The sequence below is a fragment of the Zalophus californianus genome, chromosome 2, assembly GCF_009762305.2.
Source record: "Zalophus californianus isolate mZalCal1 chromosome 2, mZalCal1.pri.v2, whole genome shotgun sequence".
NCBI classification, from domain to species: domain Eukaryota; kingdom Metazoa; phylum Chordata; class Mammalia; order Carnivora; family Otariidae; genus Zalophus; species Zalophus californianus.
Window position 1 is genome coordinate 12851374 of NC_045596.1, and position 18586 is coordinate 12869959.

The following is an 18586-nucleotide window of genomic DNA, read 5'->3' on the forward strand; positions in this document are numbered from 1 at the left end:
AAATCCATTTCTTTCCCTTTAGCTACGGGATGATGTAGACATGAGATGAGGATAGGGAAGGGAGGGTGCCCTCGCTTTGACTTTGGAGTCAGCCGACCTGAGGCCCAATGGCTCACCAGCTGGGGCTCACTGGAGACCAAGCTTCCGTTTTTAGAAGAGGCACTTTTCAGCTCCCACAGTCTTCAACTACTGATCTGCTGACAAAGAGGGAATTACCTGTCTCGGGTCTCTTCCCCACTCGAGATTCCATGTCACGCAGGTAGAAAGCTACCTCTTGGAACTGCCCACTTCTCCAGCTGCTGAAGAAACACCTTCCTGATGCTTCCACCAGGCAGGGATGCACAGCTCAATTTCATGGCTCGCTAACCTTATCCACCTGGCACCTCTCAACACCAGCCTCACCCCCCGTCTCTCAGGAAGACATCAGCAGTCTCCATCTGGTCATCATATCCCACCTGGGGAAGGAGTTCCCTTCCCCCCCTCCACCCCCCTTCCCTGCCACCATCAGGAGAGGAAAGGGGCTTGGGGACTGGAGTGATGATCAATACGGAGGAGTTTTATGAAAAAGAAGCTGTATGCTATCTCCAAAAGCATAATTATTTCCTGAATTATTATATCGCTGGTTCCCCCTTCTAGCTTAAAGTAGATCACACCATATCCTAGAGCTTCTTTGAAATCACCAGCAGAGTGCTGTGCATTATGTTCTTCCCACCTTAGAAAGTCTAGCGATCTAGGTCAAGGAATTGCTTTGCTACCATTCTGCCTGGTGTTAGAAACTTTTCCCCAAATGGCCATTATTCATTCAATCATTCATTCAACAAATATTTATTGAGCACCTATTGTGTATAAGTTCCTGTATCAATCTGAGAATCCAGCAATAAATAATAGAAAGCTCGTGTTCACACGGAGATGACATTCTAATAGGATGGTGACAGACACCAAATAAATAAGCCAACACATATTATAGGATTTACTGTAGCTTAGAGATAAGATATCTTAGAGCCAGATGGACCCTGTAAACACATAGAGATGGGGAGAGAGAAGGAAAAAAAATTTTTTTTTCTAGTAAGGGCTAAATAAACCCCATCTGGCATATTTCTTGGTACCTAAGATAAATGTAATTTGGGGAAATTCTTTACATATAGAAATGTAATAGCCACGTCTTGTTTTCTCTCTCAGAAATGCAGGGTTGTCAGCTCCCCAGGAGGTCTCAGGGAAGAGCCGTAGGCTCCTGCCCAGCACCAGCAGGTGTTTTCACAGCCTGGCACACACTGCCTGGACAGTGAATGGGTTAAGGTGTCGGCGCTAGAGCTTGGAGCGCTGCATAAATAGTGTGCGTCAGGCGTTCTAAGCATGCTTCCTCCTCCTTGTCTCCCCGTCCTGGGCTGTCAATCACCTGTCACTTGCCCGCACATCAGCAGCATTGTGCACATCACCAGGCTGTCAGCAAAGAAGCTGATGAGCCTCGGCTCCAAACTGTCAATCATCTTTGTTTCTCTTCTCTGCTCAGGAAATATTTTGGCTCATAGAAACAAAGAAACCTGGACAACAATGGCTTATAGTCAGGCATTTACTCCTGTGCGTGGGTATAAGTAAGATCTTAAACGGGTACTGATCACGCCTTACCCTCGAATGGTGTTGGGGTTTGGGAGGGGTGAGCAGAGGAAAGATCGAGACCCTGTTGCATTAGTACAGACTTTAAAACTAATTCTAGTTCCCTGAGCAGACCCTGATGGATTCACAAACCAAAAAAACAAAACAAAACAAAACAAAACAAAAAACAAAAACAAAACAAAGAAACCCACAGGAATACAAAACAATGGTAACTTGAAGTTATCTGAGCTTATGCCTCAAAAGAAAATGAGAAGGCTCAGAGGATGGATGACTGCATGGTTTGAAATTATTCACCATAGATCAGGCAGGCTTTTGGGGAGAGAGTAATTGTTGGATTGCAGAGTTCATTTATCTCCCGGGACTTCCGAAACAGCAGCTTCTGTACCCGAATCTCCTTCTCTCCAGGGCATGAAGCTGCTTGGGGGCACCCACACACAGGAAGGCAAGTTCATTCTTCAGGACCCCCATGAGCTGGGCCTGCCAGTGCTTATGACAGGAATCATTATGTTGAATGCAAAGACCCTCTAAAACAGCCCACGGTCTGGCATAACCAGCAGCCCCTCTCACCCAAAATACTTATTAGAAATGTCCCGCTCCCTTAAAAGCCCACAACAAATAAATCTAAAGAGATGCTCCTGGCAATGAGTTCCAACTGGGCAGCAAGTTTAAGTTGTCCTGCTCTCCCCAGTTTGCCACTTGGGCAAAATCACCATGCATGCATTAGCATAATTAATCAGCTTGTCATACAATAGATCCAAATACTACTAAGTTGTCCAAAGCCCTCTAAAGTTAAAACAAACAAACAAACAAACAAAAAACTCTAGTGGCTTTGAAACACATTTAGCAACAATCAGATCTTTTAATCATGTTTATCATGAGCCTTATTATCTATCAGTTGCCCAATGCTCTGGATTGACAGTTCATACACACGGTGGTTGGTTCCATCATCATCTCTGTGTTTGTGACATTTGGGATGTTTTACCCTCTGACAGATCCTTTCATACTTGCAACGCCAATTTCTGAAAACACATCTCTTTCTGATCTAACCGGACATTAATTGCTTTTGTGCTGATGTTTCTATGCCTCTTAGTCTTATAGCACAACTAGCAAATCTGATCTCTGACAAGTTGGCTGAACCTAATCAGGACAGATCAGCTGCTACCCAAGGTGCCACGGGCAGTAATTTGAGGATCTTTACAGAGTTATCACTCGCTGGAAAGACAAGGAACTATAATTCTGTCAACACTAATCCAAAACTGTATGTTCAAAGCAGCGGTGGCCTCTCCCCCACCCCCAAGAAAAGCTAGCACTTGTCAAATAAATACCTGAGATAATTGATAAGACGAAATTAGGAGGCTGCGGCTGATACAGTAACTGTGAGAATTTCTTTCTTTTTTTTTTTTTTTTTAAAGGAAACTTCAGAAGCAGAACATGGGGCATAAAATGTCAACTGTCAAGGATAAAGGAGGGTCACAGGGAAGAGTTGGATGGAAACCCCGCAATCCAGTTCCCACTCATCATTGGGTGACTTAGTTCATATTTGCCTCACTCGCTAAACAGGCAGGTGCCCAAACATTCTCAGCCTTGAAGGAAAGCTGTCTCAGCTGACCCAGGCTGCCAGCCGGTGACAAAGCCTTGATGGGAAGCAAGAACCTCGTCAGCAGAGGAGGTGTTATTGTGAGGCTGTCAGCCCCGTGCTATTCTCTGAAGACCCCTGTGGTTTTCTTACAGGTGCAAAAAGAAGGGATATTAGGAAAATAAACTTCTTTCTTACTGTAGCGCTTTGGTCCATCTTCCAAACAAAATGAAAGGGTTAATGTGGCATCATCTTCAAAAAACTCGGTGGCAAACGCGTCCCACCAGAGGTTGTCGCTATCCTGCAAAGAGACAGATCATTTATTTAACAGGCAAGAACAGAAACTACCTCAAAGCAGGAAAGGGAAAGGAAAAAGAAAGACAAACCCAGTCTCCACTTGCTTGTTACTCAGCATATGTGTGTGGGTGTTCTAGAAGGCAGGTGGGCGAGCATGTGGTCACTCCTCAAATTAATTGCCTCAAATGGGGACCGAATTCCAATTCAATAAATGAGTGAATGCAAACGGAATGAAAATTAATTCTCCAGGACATATTTGGGGAGATTTAATAAATGTACTTTGGAACACAATGTGACATTCTTTAACAAAAAAGGTTTACATTTCATGTAAAATACATTCAACTTCTTTTTGGTCTTTCTCTTTGCTCTTTTAAGAATTTGATTTTACCACCATATCACAACGAGTTGAAGGAGAGTACATTTTTAAAAGATAATCCATTCAAAAAGGGGGGTGTATGACTTGTAGCCTTACCCCACGCAAATGTTCTATGAGATACAGGCATTGCCACATGCGTGTACACAGACAGATGATACACAGTGGTCCACGCTTGCACAACACATCACATGCATATGGATTGTTCTTGAGGATTGTTTTAAGATTATAGGCAATCTTGTTGCCTTGTTATTAACATGATTATTAAAAATAGAGCAGTTCAGCAGAATGCAAACTATCCATGTGAACTCTGTTTGTTTTGGGTTGAGCGTCTCTTGCTCATCCAGAAAACACTTTGAAACTGGCCCAGTTTAAGGCAGTTAAAATCACTGTTAATCATTGGAGGTGGGGGGGGGGGTCCTAGAAGAGCAAATCAGGAAGGTTACACCGAGTGTCATATTCTAAAAGGGGGCATCATACCTGGCTTCGTGCTCTGCATCTTGCCCCATGTACCCCCAAATTCTTAAGCACAATTTTTTTCCCAGAGAATCTTTGGTCAATGCCAGACTTTAGGAGGAGATGTTCTGCAGCTGCCTGTCAGATGAGGGAGGGGCAGCTCCCCACTCAGTGGCCCCCACTGGTGGAAATACTGCAAGCCTCTCTTCTTCCCGTTAAGTTGCTCTGCTTATGATAACATTAAGTTGTTGTCACTGGCAGGCATCAGGAATGAGCCTTCAATCCTGGCAAGAAGAATTAAAGGGCCACCGAAGATTGACGCTGTCTGTTCTCATTTCAGAAAAGCAACAGCTCAGGCAAATGAATTTTTTGGTCTTTTTTTTTTCCCCCTGGCTTCCTTCCGATCACCACACCGAAAGCCAGCACTTTTCTTGGTAAAACACAGTAAATATAAAAGCACCCAGGGGCAATTCATGACTCCACATACAAACTACCTCTCCCTTTTTTCCCCCCAAAACAAATATTTATTGAGCATTTATTACGTGCAGGTCCTCAGAGCATACAGCTGGTTGTACAGCCCCTCAAAGGGCTCAAACCCACGAGTAGGAGAGAGCCAAGTGAGCGACGAACAGGAGCCTCCCTCCAGACCTGAGGCCACAGCACGAAGCCTGGGTGTTGTGGAAGCTGTCAGAGTTTCTAGAAAAATCAGTGTGCTTGGAAATGGAAGAAGCAGCTGGGGAAGAAAACCCCACTTGGGAGCCTGGGTACACTGGTTTATTTTATTTCAAATTGCTACACAGATGGAAAAAGAATGATAGTTAACATTTATTGAGTGCTTACCACATGCCAAGCATTATTCTAAGTGCTTTATGTGTATCTTCCCTCTTACTCCTTATTACCTCCCTGTTTCTTGTTTGTTTGTTGTTGGTTTTGGGTGTTTTGTGTGTGTGTGTGTGTGTGTGTGTGTGTGTGTGTGTGTGTGTGTGTATGTGTTTTGTCCTTACTCTCCTGTATAATTTAATTTTCTTGTGAGCAGGGGCTCTGTTTTGCTCCCTGCTCTATCTCCCAGGTCCCTGAATGGTGTCAAGCCCATGGTATGACTCAGTAGAAGTTGTTCAGTGAATGAATGAAGCCTTTCCCATTATGTATTATCCCAACTTTACAACCTCAGAAACCAAAGCACAGGTGGTAAATGGAACTTGCCAAGTACACTCAGCCGATAAATTGTCGGGCTGGGATTTCAACTCCGACCCTGTGACCTCCGAGCCCCAGCCTCTGCCTGACTCATTTCTCTGGCAGTCTTTGCCAAGGCAGAGGTTAGGACTTAGAAAGAAGGGAGGGAGAGTGAAAAGGGAATGTTTTGTCTCAGATTGGTCTCTGTCCGGCTCCTTGCTTCCCAGTACCACCCTGCTGCCAGGATTCACGCCCAGGAGGATGCTCACCAACCCGCCTCACACCATGCAGTACCCCACGTGGTATGACGTCAGCAGCAGAACTCACGCCTATGGGCAACCCTCAGACCCAGGCTTCATCCCAACACTCCCTCTTCTCAGCGATGTGAGCACAGACAATTTATTTTACCTTCCCGAGCCTGTTCCTTTACTTGCAAGTTGAGGAAAATAATAGGAACATAACAGTAATAATTTTCTTGTGGAGTACATGTGACAACAACAACCATAATAATAATTATCTTGCAGAATTTGATGTGAGTAGTAAGTAAATTAGTGGGTCTAAAGTGCCCAGAAGAATGCCCAGGACACAATGAAGATCAATAAAATGCCCCTTCTCTGCCTCTACCTACCATCTTTAGCATCATTTTTAAGGGAGGAGGCGTTGCGTGTTCTAAAGAACCGCCATCAAAAATTCATTTTCCAAAGGAGCCTGTTGATAAATCAAGCATGTTTCTTCTCATTCCAACTACTTGTAACGCATTTGCCTCGCAATGGCACCTGTCTGCAACAGAGTGAAAACTCAGAACAGAGGTGTATGGACTCTCCTTTGCCCTAATGATTACTCAAAGGGCCATGACTAGATCAGATCCTGCTCCTGAATTTGCCTGTCATCTAACTCTGGGTTTCTGGCATTCCTGCTAGGAAATGGAGCAGTGAAAGGCAAAAGCCCAGGGAGAACCCAGGCTGATCCGAAGGCCCTGGGAGCAAAAGAAGGACTCAGGCTGAAGTGAGGGGTGAAAAGTGCCAAGGAGCAGCCACACAGGGTCCACACCACCTAGACACGCCAGGACCAGCGGGAGCTGAGAAAGGCACAATGATCCAAGAAGGCGACATGCTATTCGATTCAACCAACTGCAGTGGAACATAACATCAGGAAATTTCAGGACAGGTGCGGTAGGAGGTTACATCAGGTAGCACAAAAAAAAATCACTTGGCTTTGGTTAGAAGAACATTTCAAAACTAAAAATGAAAAACGTAATTATTTCAGATGCAGAATAGTTACAAAATATATGTATATTTTGGGTTGGCTGATTGAATGAATGAATGAATGAATGAAATTCTTTAGTGTACCATCACAGACTCACCTCAAGAAACCCACTCTACAAAGTTTTCAAGAGATCTTGATTGTCATGACCCTACTTTGTCTCTTGGCTGATACTTCTAAAATGGCACACCAATTTTTTGATGCATTTTTTTTAAAGATTTTTTATTTATTTATTTTTGAGAGAGAGAATGAGAGAGAGAGAAAGCACATGGGGGGGAGGGTCAGAGGGAGAAGCAGACTCCCTGCCGAGCAGGGAGCCCGATGCGGGACTCGATCCCGGGACTCCAGGATCATGACCTGAGCCAAAGGCAGTCGCTTAACCAACTGAGCCACCCAGGCGCCCAGATGCATTTTTAAATTATAATTGTCAACTGTCCCCCGACACACACATATATAAAGCTTTTGAATTAGTCTTTAGTTATGAGAGGATAGGTGTTTACGTAGGAAAGGGAATAAAAGGAGTAAAGCTTTGACAAAAAATTGTTGAATGTCAAGTATAGGCCAGTCTTGTGTTGACTGTGTGTGAAAGAAGCAGTTGATGGAAAGAACACATGTGTGGGGGGCCCTGGGTTAACAGTAGTACCCAGAACTCAGTATTTTCTAAGGGCTTTACATGTGTTGTACACTCATATTCACAATTGTCCAAAGTGCTACCAAGGGGCAGAGCAGGCAACCTTACAGAGAACTGACATCTGTAGCCTCTATGTCACACAGACTTCAATATGTGAATCCTGCCTCTTATTAGCTGGAGGGCCTTCGTCAAGACACCCGACTTCTTTGCATCTATTTGCCCATGTATCAAGTAGGAATAATAATTTCAGTGCACTCTGAGGACTAAAAAGTAACTGCCTAGCACATAGTAGCTGTTCCATAAATGGCAGCTATTATTATTCATTATTGTTTCATTTGACTCTTAAAATTGTTACAGAGAATCCGAATTTCAGAAATCTTTACTCAGTAAAGATCAGACAGCTAGAAAATGGCAAATCTAAAATTCACTTACAAGTCTGCCTAACTCTAGTACAGTTTTTCAAATTGATTTTATTTTTTAGAACCGTTTTAGGTTCATAGCAAAATCATGAGAGAGGACAAAGATTTCTGTTCTATCCCCTGCCCCAGCACACACACAGCTTCCCACATTATCAATATCCCCCACCAGAGTGGTCCCTTTGTTGCAAATGATGAACCTACCAGTCTATGATTTTCTGCAAATAATTCTGCTGACAAAGTGATTTTTCACCTTAGGTTGAAGATGAAGGTGGTTCACAATGCAGACGAAGCAGCCAGCCTTGCCTAGAGGAAACTCTGCCAGAGCAGATCTCTGACTCCGGCATTTTCAGATCTAATTCCCTTTCCCCCAGCTTCACATGCTTGCCCTGAAAATCAACTTCCACTTTATATACGTCCTCCTTCCATTTTGCTGCCTACTGGAGTTCCTGGGATCAGTTAGGCAATTTGGTGGAAGACATTTGTATAATAATGAGGCTAGGTGTCCAGACTGGCTGAAATGTAGCTACAAAGGCTTCTGTGGAACCAAATAAGAAACCTCTGGCAGAGATCGGACAGTCCTGAGAGGTAGAAGCTCAGTTCTTAGCTCACAGCCGCCACACGAGCTGTGGGCAAGGATAATAGATCAGCCCCTCCATCATTCAACTTCGGTCATTTAGAATGATATGAGCCTTGCAAAGGCCACAGGTGCTCTGCTTGGCCACATGGGAAGAAGAGCAAAGGGCCAAGGGAATATAAAGAAAAATGGACTGCTTAACGTTTTGCAGTTGTATCTACAGGCTAGCTCTCCCGCCTCTTGGCCATAAACCTTGCGCCTCCAACTTTGGAGAAATGGAAGAACCACAAAATTCCCCATTCTCCTTGCAAAGCAGGCAACGTATAGCCAAGGTTAGCAAGTTGACCCGAAGGAGGCTGCGTGAGTAAAGTTGCCAAGCTGTTTTGGGGCAAGGATTCCAAAGAGAAGCTCACTAAGTCTGAAGTCTGAAGGGGATGAGGCTCAATCCCCTCAAATCAAACTGACAAGGAGGTCAAGATCAGCGTTTTGGGACTTCCACATAATGGTGATGGTAAATGGCCTCCAAAAGAAATGTGTGGGATGGGCGTGCAAGTCAGTTCCTAGCAGTTATAATACATATGACATTTGGTATATATATATGGTAAAGACATTCCATTCAGGATAAAGCCATTCTTACCACACTGGAAAGGGCCCAGCGTAGTCAGTTTTCCTGTGTAGCCAAGGGACCTCGGGCAACTTATCTTTCTGAACCAGGCGGTTCCTGGTTAACCATCGCCTGACTCCCTGTCTTTGCATATGTTGCTCTTTTGGCCTCAAATGTGCAGCACATGCCAAGTCCCAGGCTTTTCACTCCTTTTTCACTGTCTCCTGTGCTAGGAAACCTTGAAAACTCTACCCCCGTGAGCACGTCAATCAAATTATAATTGAATCACTGCCTTACAATCCTCTAGTAACCTGGGAGATACTTGGGAGGGACGAGGTGTTAGGCATGGCTCCATCCCCAACAGAGCTCCCACCTATAGATTACCCAGTAAGGGAGTATAAAAATGGAATGAGCCAACGGAGAGGCCATGCCCACACAGAGTCCTCCTCTGGTATCGTAGGAGTCCTGAGAGTCTAAACTCAGTGGCCAGGGAACCAGGATGGTGTTCAAGCTAAGCCCTCTCTGTCTCACTTTCCGTGAGCAGATGCGCTACCCGGGCACTTGAGAAGTTGACATGGAGACGGATATTTTCAAAAATGATCTCACGCCTGCATTGCCATTCTATTGCGCCACCTTTTGGGTATTTTTCTTGTCCTTTTCAGCAAAACGTTGGCTAAATGAATACACGTCGCTGACCGTAACTTAAGTGAGGTTTTACTTTATTAATTTTTTTAAATAGAGAGTAGAAGATTATGTGAAGACCCATGGGCCCGTTATCCAGAATTAACAATTATGAAAATGATATCTTATTTTCCTTTTTTAAAGGAATTAAAAATTATAAATAAAAATAAACGTCCTGGGTCCCCATATCTTGCTTTGGATTTTTCCTCCCCTCCCCCAGGCTCCCATAAACAACTGTCTCGTGGAATTCATTCGGCATTTCTTACCCCATCTTTTATATTTATACACACATAGGACTCCATTCATAGATGGTCTTATTTTATGTTTTTAATATTTTTTTTAAATGATATCATACATTATGTTCCTTCCTTTTTTTTTTTTCATTCAACATTGCTTTTTGGAGACCTAACTATTTTATACATTAAGCCTTCTTCCCATAATAGTGCACTGAATGAACGTAATATATTTTACTTAAGCATTTTGCTACTAATGATCTCTAGACAGTTTCTAATTATTCGCTAATACAACAATGCTGCGATAAGTATCTTTATAGTGCCCCTTTGTGCACATGTGTAAGAAGTTCTCTGGGGCATATATCTAACTTGACTGTATGTAGGCATAGGGTATGCACTTGTCTATATTTTGGCTCTGACATTAGGAGACCTCTGTGCTTCCAAATTGAAGCCTTTCTGGTCTGACTGATGCATGGGTAAAGATGAAATAAGGTGCATTTCTAAGCAATGTCTTTCCAAGTGGGATCTAATAAGAGGATCAACGTAATGCCAAAATAGAGTCCAGCCTGCCAGGAGAAGGATGAGCATCTAAAAGTCCAAAGAAGATGCAATAATGGAATAATAAACTATTAAATTAAAAAATGAAATTAAACAATTTGCCTATTATTCTCTTAAGGCACATTCTCTTAAGTGTATCTCAGGGGCTTCATTAACCAAAAGGAGGATTATTTCTTGATGCTGACACAAGAACGAAAGCATAGGCTCTTCGTGGTCCTTCAAACTAACTCATGAAACAGAATCAGCGTGGGAGGTGTTGGGGATCCTGCTCTGTGCACCCTGCCTGCCACAAGGCTCCTGACAGAAGCCATGCCTTCTCCAAGCAGACAGGTCCTCCCAGTCCTTGCTATTGTTTGGCATCCGAACAGTAGATATTTAATGTTTAGTGAATATTAATAAGTAAAAAGTGGATTCTTTTCCCAAAGCTGGAAAGTAACAATAGCAGAGAGCAGCCTCCAGGTAAATAAAGATGAAATTAACTCAGCCCAAACACAGGCAGGGGGAGTGGTGTCGACAATTCTTGTATATTTTAATTAGGCAAAAATGCCACAGAAGCTTCTCCACTCCAAACAAGCTCCTGTATGCATTTCTGTGATTAAAATCCTTGGTCCTTTTGTCCCATCTCACAGGTGAGTCCAAGAACCACTGGCAGCCAAATCATATATCTGGATGAGAGATGCACTCGGGTCAAATAGCAGAAGAGAGGCTTAATTACGTTTAGAAATCCACAAAAGCATTTTCCTTCCATCCCCGATTCTCTCCTGTTCCCATCTCTGTCCCTCTCCACCAAACACAGGGTCCCAGGGCTAGGGCTGCCCCCCGGCATCTGTAACTTAAGCACTGACAGGTTATGTGGGATTTTTGCCAGAGTAATTATTTTTCAATTCAACAATAATGAGAAATTACCATGGCAACCACTCGTCACGTGGCACACATACACCCCCTCTAAAGAATGAAACCATACATAAAGCATCTATTTCTTGAAAAATGTGTTTTTTTATTAAAATAAACTTAAACAGGTTAAAGTGGAGAGGGTGTATGAAGGGGTCTGGAAACCAGAAGATGAGAAGAACACTGACTTTCTTTAGTATCTTGTGGTTCTAGAAAAAAACATCTTATGACCCTGCCTCCTTGTACACACACATGGACAGCACTCTATCAATTTGTATCTTACCAGTTCGGTCACTCCCATTTTGCACATGTCAGCTAACCCCTCTCAGAAGACACTGAAGAAAGAATGAGCACGCTCAAGGACAGAGGCAGAGAAGCACACTTGGTCATCCTTGCTTTCCCGAAATTTCCTTGCCCATCACACTCCTGTATTGAGACAGGAGACAGTAAAGAACCCCAACCCCATGCCTTTCCTTTCGTGGAGGCCCCCTCCCACCAAGGGAGTGCAGGTCACTTACTTTCTCTGACTGCAAAAGTCTTTTCACTTTCTGAATCCCTAGCCATTTTTTCTTCGAACCGCGTATCAAACCATGTTTATTCCGAATTAACCACATTTAATCATTGCAGTCAACAGTTACAGAGCACTTACTATGTGCCAGTCACCATTCTGAACATGCTGAGTAATATAAACCCTTGAAATTTCACAGAGACCCTAGGGGATAAGTCCTTCTATGAGCCCCATTTTATAGATGTGAAGACCTAGACACAGAGAAGTTCAATATTTGCTCAAGCTCACAGAGCTAACAAGTTGCAGGGAGTGCAAACACAGAGACCCTGGCTCTTGAGCTGGGGCTCTTATAACCACTCTACTATGATGTTCCTTCATCCAAAATGATATTCTTCAAGGTATCTACCATCTTCTTACTTGTTTCAACATCTAATAGTGCTAAGTGCACTGAATGGTTGGGGCTCCCCATCTTGAACAGAGAGCCCAAAACAAGGCTGTCCACCACATCTGGGGGATTTTACATGAAGACACAGGAATAAGAGCGATACGGTGGTATCAGTTGCTTGAACCAGCTGGTAATTGGGGGAGCATGTGATGGACACAGGGAGAGCATTCAAAAATCCCCTCTTTTTATTTATTATGGGATTTTTTTTTTTTTTTTTTTTTACTCTCATGTCCCCGGGATTGCATTTTTCTTCTCTCCTTGTCATCAATGATTTTGCTCATTCTCGGCTAAATTGCCTCTTATTTAACAATAAACATTAGCTATCATTTTAACAGAAATTTTAAAATGCCGTATTAGCAAATAGTAAATTATGTGTCCTGATAGACCATCTCAGGGTTCAACTCGCAATTCAAGGCTTCCCTTCAGAAAGTGCTCACTATATTTCACTCTTTAGTGCAAGCGGGTGCTGCCTTGGGAAAGTGTTTTCAAAACAGAAAGACAAGACTTGGCATCCGGCAGACATGGCTCTTGGGCAAAAGATACGTCGGTGTCTTTTCCCCCAAACACCTGGGGGAATTCATGCATTTCAATCTTCATCCTTGACCCACTAAATCTTTAATTAATTGTGAACATTCCAAAGAGAAATATTATTTATGATAATCTAAAAATAATGACTAAAATGTACGTGTTTTATGCACCCAAAGCTGAGCTTTTTGCCCCTGAACTTATCATAACTATGATGAAAGAATAATTTTCTTTCAAGTCCTGTAAGCTTTATGAGGGTAGGATCTATATCCATTATCTTGTACATTTTGCAGACAGCGCACAAAATACCAGGCCGATATGCAACAAATTAGTACTTGATTTTTTGATTATTTCAATTATATAATTTAACAAAATAAATATGTATTTAATGAACACTGAGCATATTTGCAAAACTCTGAAGAAAAACAATAGTTGTCTTTTCGTGATGGTTGAGCACTTCCACTGTCTTCTCTGTTCACATGCCTGGTGCCCAGGGGTATTAAATATTTAATATGTGAATCAATGAAAATGCTAAGAGTTTTGCAATAAATTATTTCCTAGTCTTCACAGCATCCCGATCGAACTGGTACAATTTAAATGAGGAAACTGATGCCTCAGGAGGTCACAGACCAAGTAAGAGGCAACATTGGAATTTGATTCCTCATCATTTTGATTCCTGGACATTTGGTTCTATCCACAGAGCTTCACCGCCTGTTCTAATCTGTATTATTCTGGCGACAAGGAGGACTAATGTTTTCTTTATAATTAAACTTCCTGTTTTCCACTCCAACGTGGAGCCATGCACGCTAACATATCAAAAATAATATGTTGGGGACCCCACGCAAATGCACTTTGAAAATGACACAGCAAGGCATTACTCTAGAAGCAGGGGTCTCGGGGCACCTGGGTGGTTCAGTCGGTTAAGCATCTGCCTTCAGCTCAGGTCATGATCCTGGGGTCCTGGGATTGACCCCCGCCTTGCCTCAGGCTCCCTGCTCAGCAGGAAGTCTTCTTCTCCCTCGGTCTCTCCCCCACCATCCCTGCTCTTGCTCTCTCAAATAAATAAAGTCTTAAAAAAAAAAAAAGCAGGGGTCCCTTTGGTGGCCCCTCTGTGGCAGTGAGCTCCATAGCTCATATTACATCACAGCACCTACGTGCCAGGGGTCCTGAGATGCAGCATCATATGATGAGGCAGCAACTCGTATGTCTTAAGAAAAGCTCACGATAAAATCACGTACAAATTTTCTGTTCCAACATAAACACAGCAGGCAGGAGGACGTTTCTGGAAACGCTTGCAAGATGCAAAAGCTTGTTTTTGTGACCTGCCCAATTGCATGGGAATCAAATGAAGGAATAATTCCTGGAGTCACCACTAAAAACTGGAAGAGATTGGGGCAGGACTGAGGCATCAGGGAGCCACTGGAAAAGAAAACTCAAGTTTTTCCTTCTTCCTACTTGGGAAAAGTGAAAAAAAGATTTTTGTTCTACAAAGATAAATAGAAGAACACGAGCATATTCAGAAGCTAGTTTTATCTTGACGATGGTTGAAGGTTTCCATTCTCTTCTCCATTTACACATCTGTTTACCAGAGGATTTAGATTCTCTGTAATTTGCCAGTGACCCCCACGCCTATACCGCGGCTCTCAGCATCTCCCTGGGACTCCGGAACTGTGGCACCAGCTGCCTCAACGGCCGCCCCACTGGGGAAGCCAAGAGGCATCGCAGACGCAACATGGCCAAAGCCAGACCCACTGCCATTTCCACACCATGCCAGGCCTCTTCTCCCCAGTCTTTTCCCTCTCAACAACGTAATGCCAGTTTCCCAGTCTCCTAGACCCACCTTTCAGGACACATTCTTGATTCCTCTTTTTTCCTAAGCCCACACTGCCATTCTGTCAGCAACTCCCATGAATCTACTTTCAACATTTAATGGAACCCATGCACGTTCCTCTCTCTCGGCCACCACCGCTCATCTGGGCCTCCAGTAACTCCAGCCAGGACAACAGTAACTGCCTCCTCGTCCTTCTCTCTGCCAGGACGCTGGCACCCCTGAAGCCTGTGCTCTGCAGAGAAGCCTGTGTGACCTTTAAACAACGCCAGTGGTCGCATCACTCCCTGTTAGAGCCCTCCCATGGCTCCTCATTGCTGCTTTCGCCAGAGAGCAGGGACCCTGCGTGGTCCGGACATGGTCTTCCTTTCCGGCTTCAGTTCACTTCTGGATTGTACATCCAGGCCCTTGCCACAGGGACCTTGCTTCTGCTCTGGGTCCACACTCCTGCTCCACCATAGGGCCCTTTGCATTAGCTATTTCACCACCGAGTAGATGACTTTGCTCTACTTGGTGTGGCTTTCTCTTCCTTGTCATTCAGATCTCAGCTTCCTTCTCATTTGTGACCATGCAATCTATAGGATCCAACTCACTATCACATCAGTCAATGTTTTTGCTCCAGGAAGTACTTACCACTAGATTTTTAAATTTGTTTATTGTCTTTCTACCTCCTGGAAAATGCAAGTTCATCGGGAGCACAGGATCCTGCTGCCTGCTTTTCAGTGGAACCAGACACATATTGGGTGCTTAGTAAATGACTGAATAAATGAATATACCAAAAATGTGCTAAACAAACAAGGAAAGAGAAAAGATAAATCTATTGAGAAGACCACTTTAATTGCTTCCACAGGGCAGCCATTCCCAGACTCAGACTTGTCATAGCCCAGTTGACTGCAACTACATAATAGAGTACCAGGAACTTACCAGAATCTTTATGCACTTTAATTTTTAAAATAAATATATGCCATGAATTAAAAGCATTAAAAATATTTATGCCCTTTGACCCAGTAATTCTATTTCTGGGAATCCATCCAAAGGACATAATCCAAAAATATGTAAATGTCTTATACACAAAAATATTCACCATAGGAGCATTCATAACGGCATAAAAACTAAAACAATGTGCTGCCCTACAAGAGAGGAATGATTCAAGAAACCATGATAAGTCCACTAGAAAAAAAAAAGAGGAATCTTTAAAAATAACGTGTGCCCATGGTTTATGATGACACAGAGGCATTCTTATGTTCTAATGTAAAAGAAAGAAAGCAAATGGAACACAGAGCAGGACAGCACGGCAGAAGCCGAGCGCATGGCCAAAATGGCCGCACTAGAGACTCGGGGGAGGGTGGACTAGTTGATAAGCAGGGTTGAGACAACTGGCTTTTCACACAGAAAAAAAAATAAGTTTGATTCTACCTCACATAACCAAACGTAAATGCCAGATGGATTAAACATATACATGAAGAAAAAAATTTCAAGCCATTAGAAGGTAGGAGAATATCATGTATGATCTCAGCACAGGGGAAACTTGTCCACAGCACACTACCAGGACAAATTATATGAGAAACAAGCCATCCATTTGAATGTATCAAAATATAAACATACCATATGACAAAAGACACCATAAACAATGCTACACTCTAAATGACAGGCTGGGAGAGAATTAGTAACCAGAATATATAATGAACTGTAAAAATCAGAAATCATGTTAAATCACTACATCGTGCACCTGAAACTAATATTACACCATATGTTAACTAACTGGCACTAAAATAAAAACTTTAAGAAATCAGAAATCAATCAAATGTAAATGAGCAAAGGATGAGAAAGTATCGTTTCCAGAAAATGGTCAATAAATCTATGAAAAGATTTTCTATTTCACTTGTAATCAAGAAAAAGTAAGTTAAAATAGCCATTGCACACCCATGTCATTGTGGAAAAATCAAAAAATTGAACACACACGGTAGGTTCCTTTCCACATGGTGCTGGAGAGGTGAGGACACAGGAACTCGTGGACAGTGGTCACTGCTCAGAGTGGTCCGCAAGCCCCTGGTGCACGGAGTGGGAGCATTCCAGCATGCTTACCCACTCATCACCTACCACCCTCCTTGAGGGCACTGCAACCTGACAAGCGTTACTGTTTCCTCCCCCTGTCCCTCCACCTGTAACATCCTCCTCACCCCACATTCTCCCACTCTTTCCCAACCACCTGTCTTCACTCATTAGGACCCCCACCCAAGTCTTGCCTCCAGCTGGAAGCCCTCCAGGCCTTCCAGCCTACTGAAAAGTCTCCATTTTATAGACTGAGATACTTTTTTTTTCAACTCATACGAACTTCATGCTGACTACTCCTCTAGCATTATTTTTATTTTATTTTACATTATGTCTAGTTATCATATTTTTCATGTCTTAGCAATTAGACTTCAAACTCCATGGGTGGACACATTATCTCCTTTGGGTTGCTCTTTGTATTTCCATTGCTTACCTGGCACTCATTTATTGTGTGTTTAATTATGAACTGAGCACTGTGCATTATCCACTTCAAGCATCTGAGCATTTCCAGGCAAGCTACTGTTATTATCCTCATTTTACAGGTGGAAAAATCAAAGCTCAGAAAGGCAACTTAATCTTCCCAATCGCACATCTGAAACGTGTTGGAGATAGTGTTCAAATCTATGTCATCTGATTCTAGAACCTGTCCCTTTTAACTGATGGGAGAGAGAGAGAAACGATTGTGGGAAAATATCAGTAATAAGAGGTCATATATAAGACTTGTTGTGTGTATGTTCATGGCTTCATTATCCACAATAAGCAAGAAATAGGAACGGTCCAAATGTCCATCAACCGATGAACAAATAAATAAACCAAATTGGCATCTTCGTGTAATAGAGTAGTATTTGCAAAGAAAGGAATGAAATGTTGATAAACCCTCTAACAGATACCTGGAAAACATTATGCTAAGTGAAAGAAGGCAGTCACAAAATGCCGTATTTGTATGATTCTATATATTTTATGTGTTGTACGATGCCATATATTGTATGATTCATATATGTATATATAAATAAATTTATATATATATATATATATATCTCTCCATACAATATATGTAGTATCTAGAATCCTGGCTCCACCATTTAGTAGCTGTGTAATCTCAGGCAAATTACTTAAACTCTCCATGTCTGTTTCACCATGTGTAAAGATGCCTCACCTTTCATCGTGAGGATTAAACCAGATAATGTATGGACCAGTGACTGGAACAGAGTAAACATCCACTAAAGAGCACTATTGTTAAGTGGTGGAAAAAGTCCCAAGGCCAGGGCTGCCGTGAATATTAAATAGTATTTATCAGTAATGCACCTTATGGTACAGCCTGTATACTTTGCAACCAGACAGCTTGGGTCTAGACAACAATGCCAGCACTTTTTTGCTCTGTGACTCTGGGCAAGTCATTCAGTCTCAGTTACCTTCACTGTGAAGATGGGAACAATAATCGTAGCTAATCATAGAGCTGTTATAAAGTTAAAATGAACTGATACGTTTGGGAGCTTAGCACAGTGACTGGCATACAATTAGCACTGGTTAGTTATTATCCATCATTATAGCTCTGGCCATCAGTGTTAGCTGGTACAAAAGACACCCAAGATAAAGTTCCCAATTTTCAGAAAATTTATAATCCAATTAGCCAGTTGGTGCAGTATGGCCACTGTCCATAGATTACAAAAAAGGCGCCCTCCTCTGTGTATCTCCCTCACAAGACTGCAAACTCCTTGCGGGAGGGATCACGTTTATTTTTCACTGTGTCCCTTGTGCTTTACACAATGCCTGCCTGGGAAGAGTGAGAGTGCCCATCTATCAAAGTGAATTCTCATGCAGCCTAATGGAAGCAGTCTCTATTTTGCACGCCAACCTCAAATCCACAGTTGCATGTGGTTGGGGC

At 42.8% G+C, this 18586-nt stretch overlaps 1 protein-coding gene across 14 annotated transcripts in view; it reads right to left on the minus strand.

Moving 5' to 3' along the window:
• The window catches only part of LDB2 (LIM domain binding 2), a 372408-nt gene that overhangs the window by 230979 nt on the left and 122843 nt on the right, over positions 1 to 18586 (minus strand). For all 14 annotated transcript variants that reach the window (XM_027597770.2, XM_027597769.2, XM_027597761.2 and 11 more), the window contains one exon: positions 3389 to 3491. In XM_027597770.2, the coding sequence (XP_027453571.1) occupies positions 3389 to 3491 (103 nt within the window). The remainder of the gene's footprint in view (positions 1 to 3388; positions 3492 to 18586) is intronic.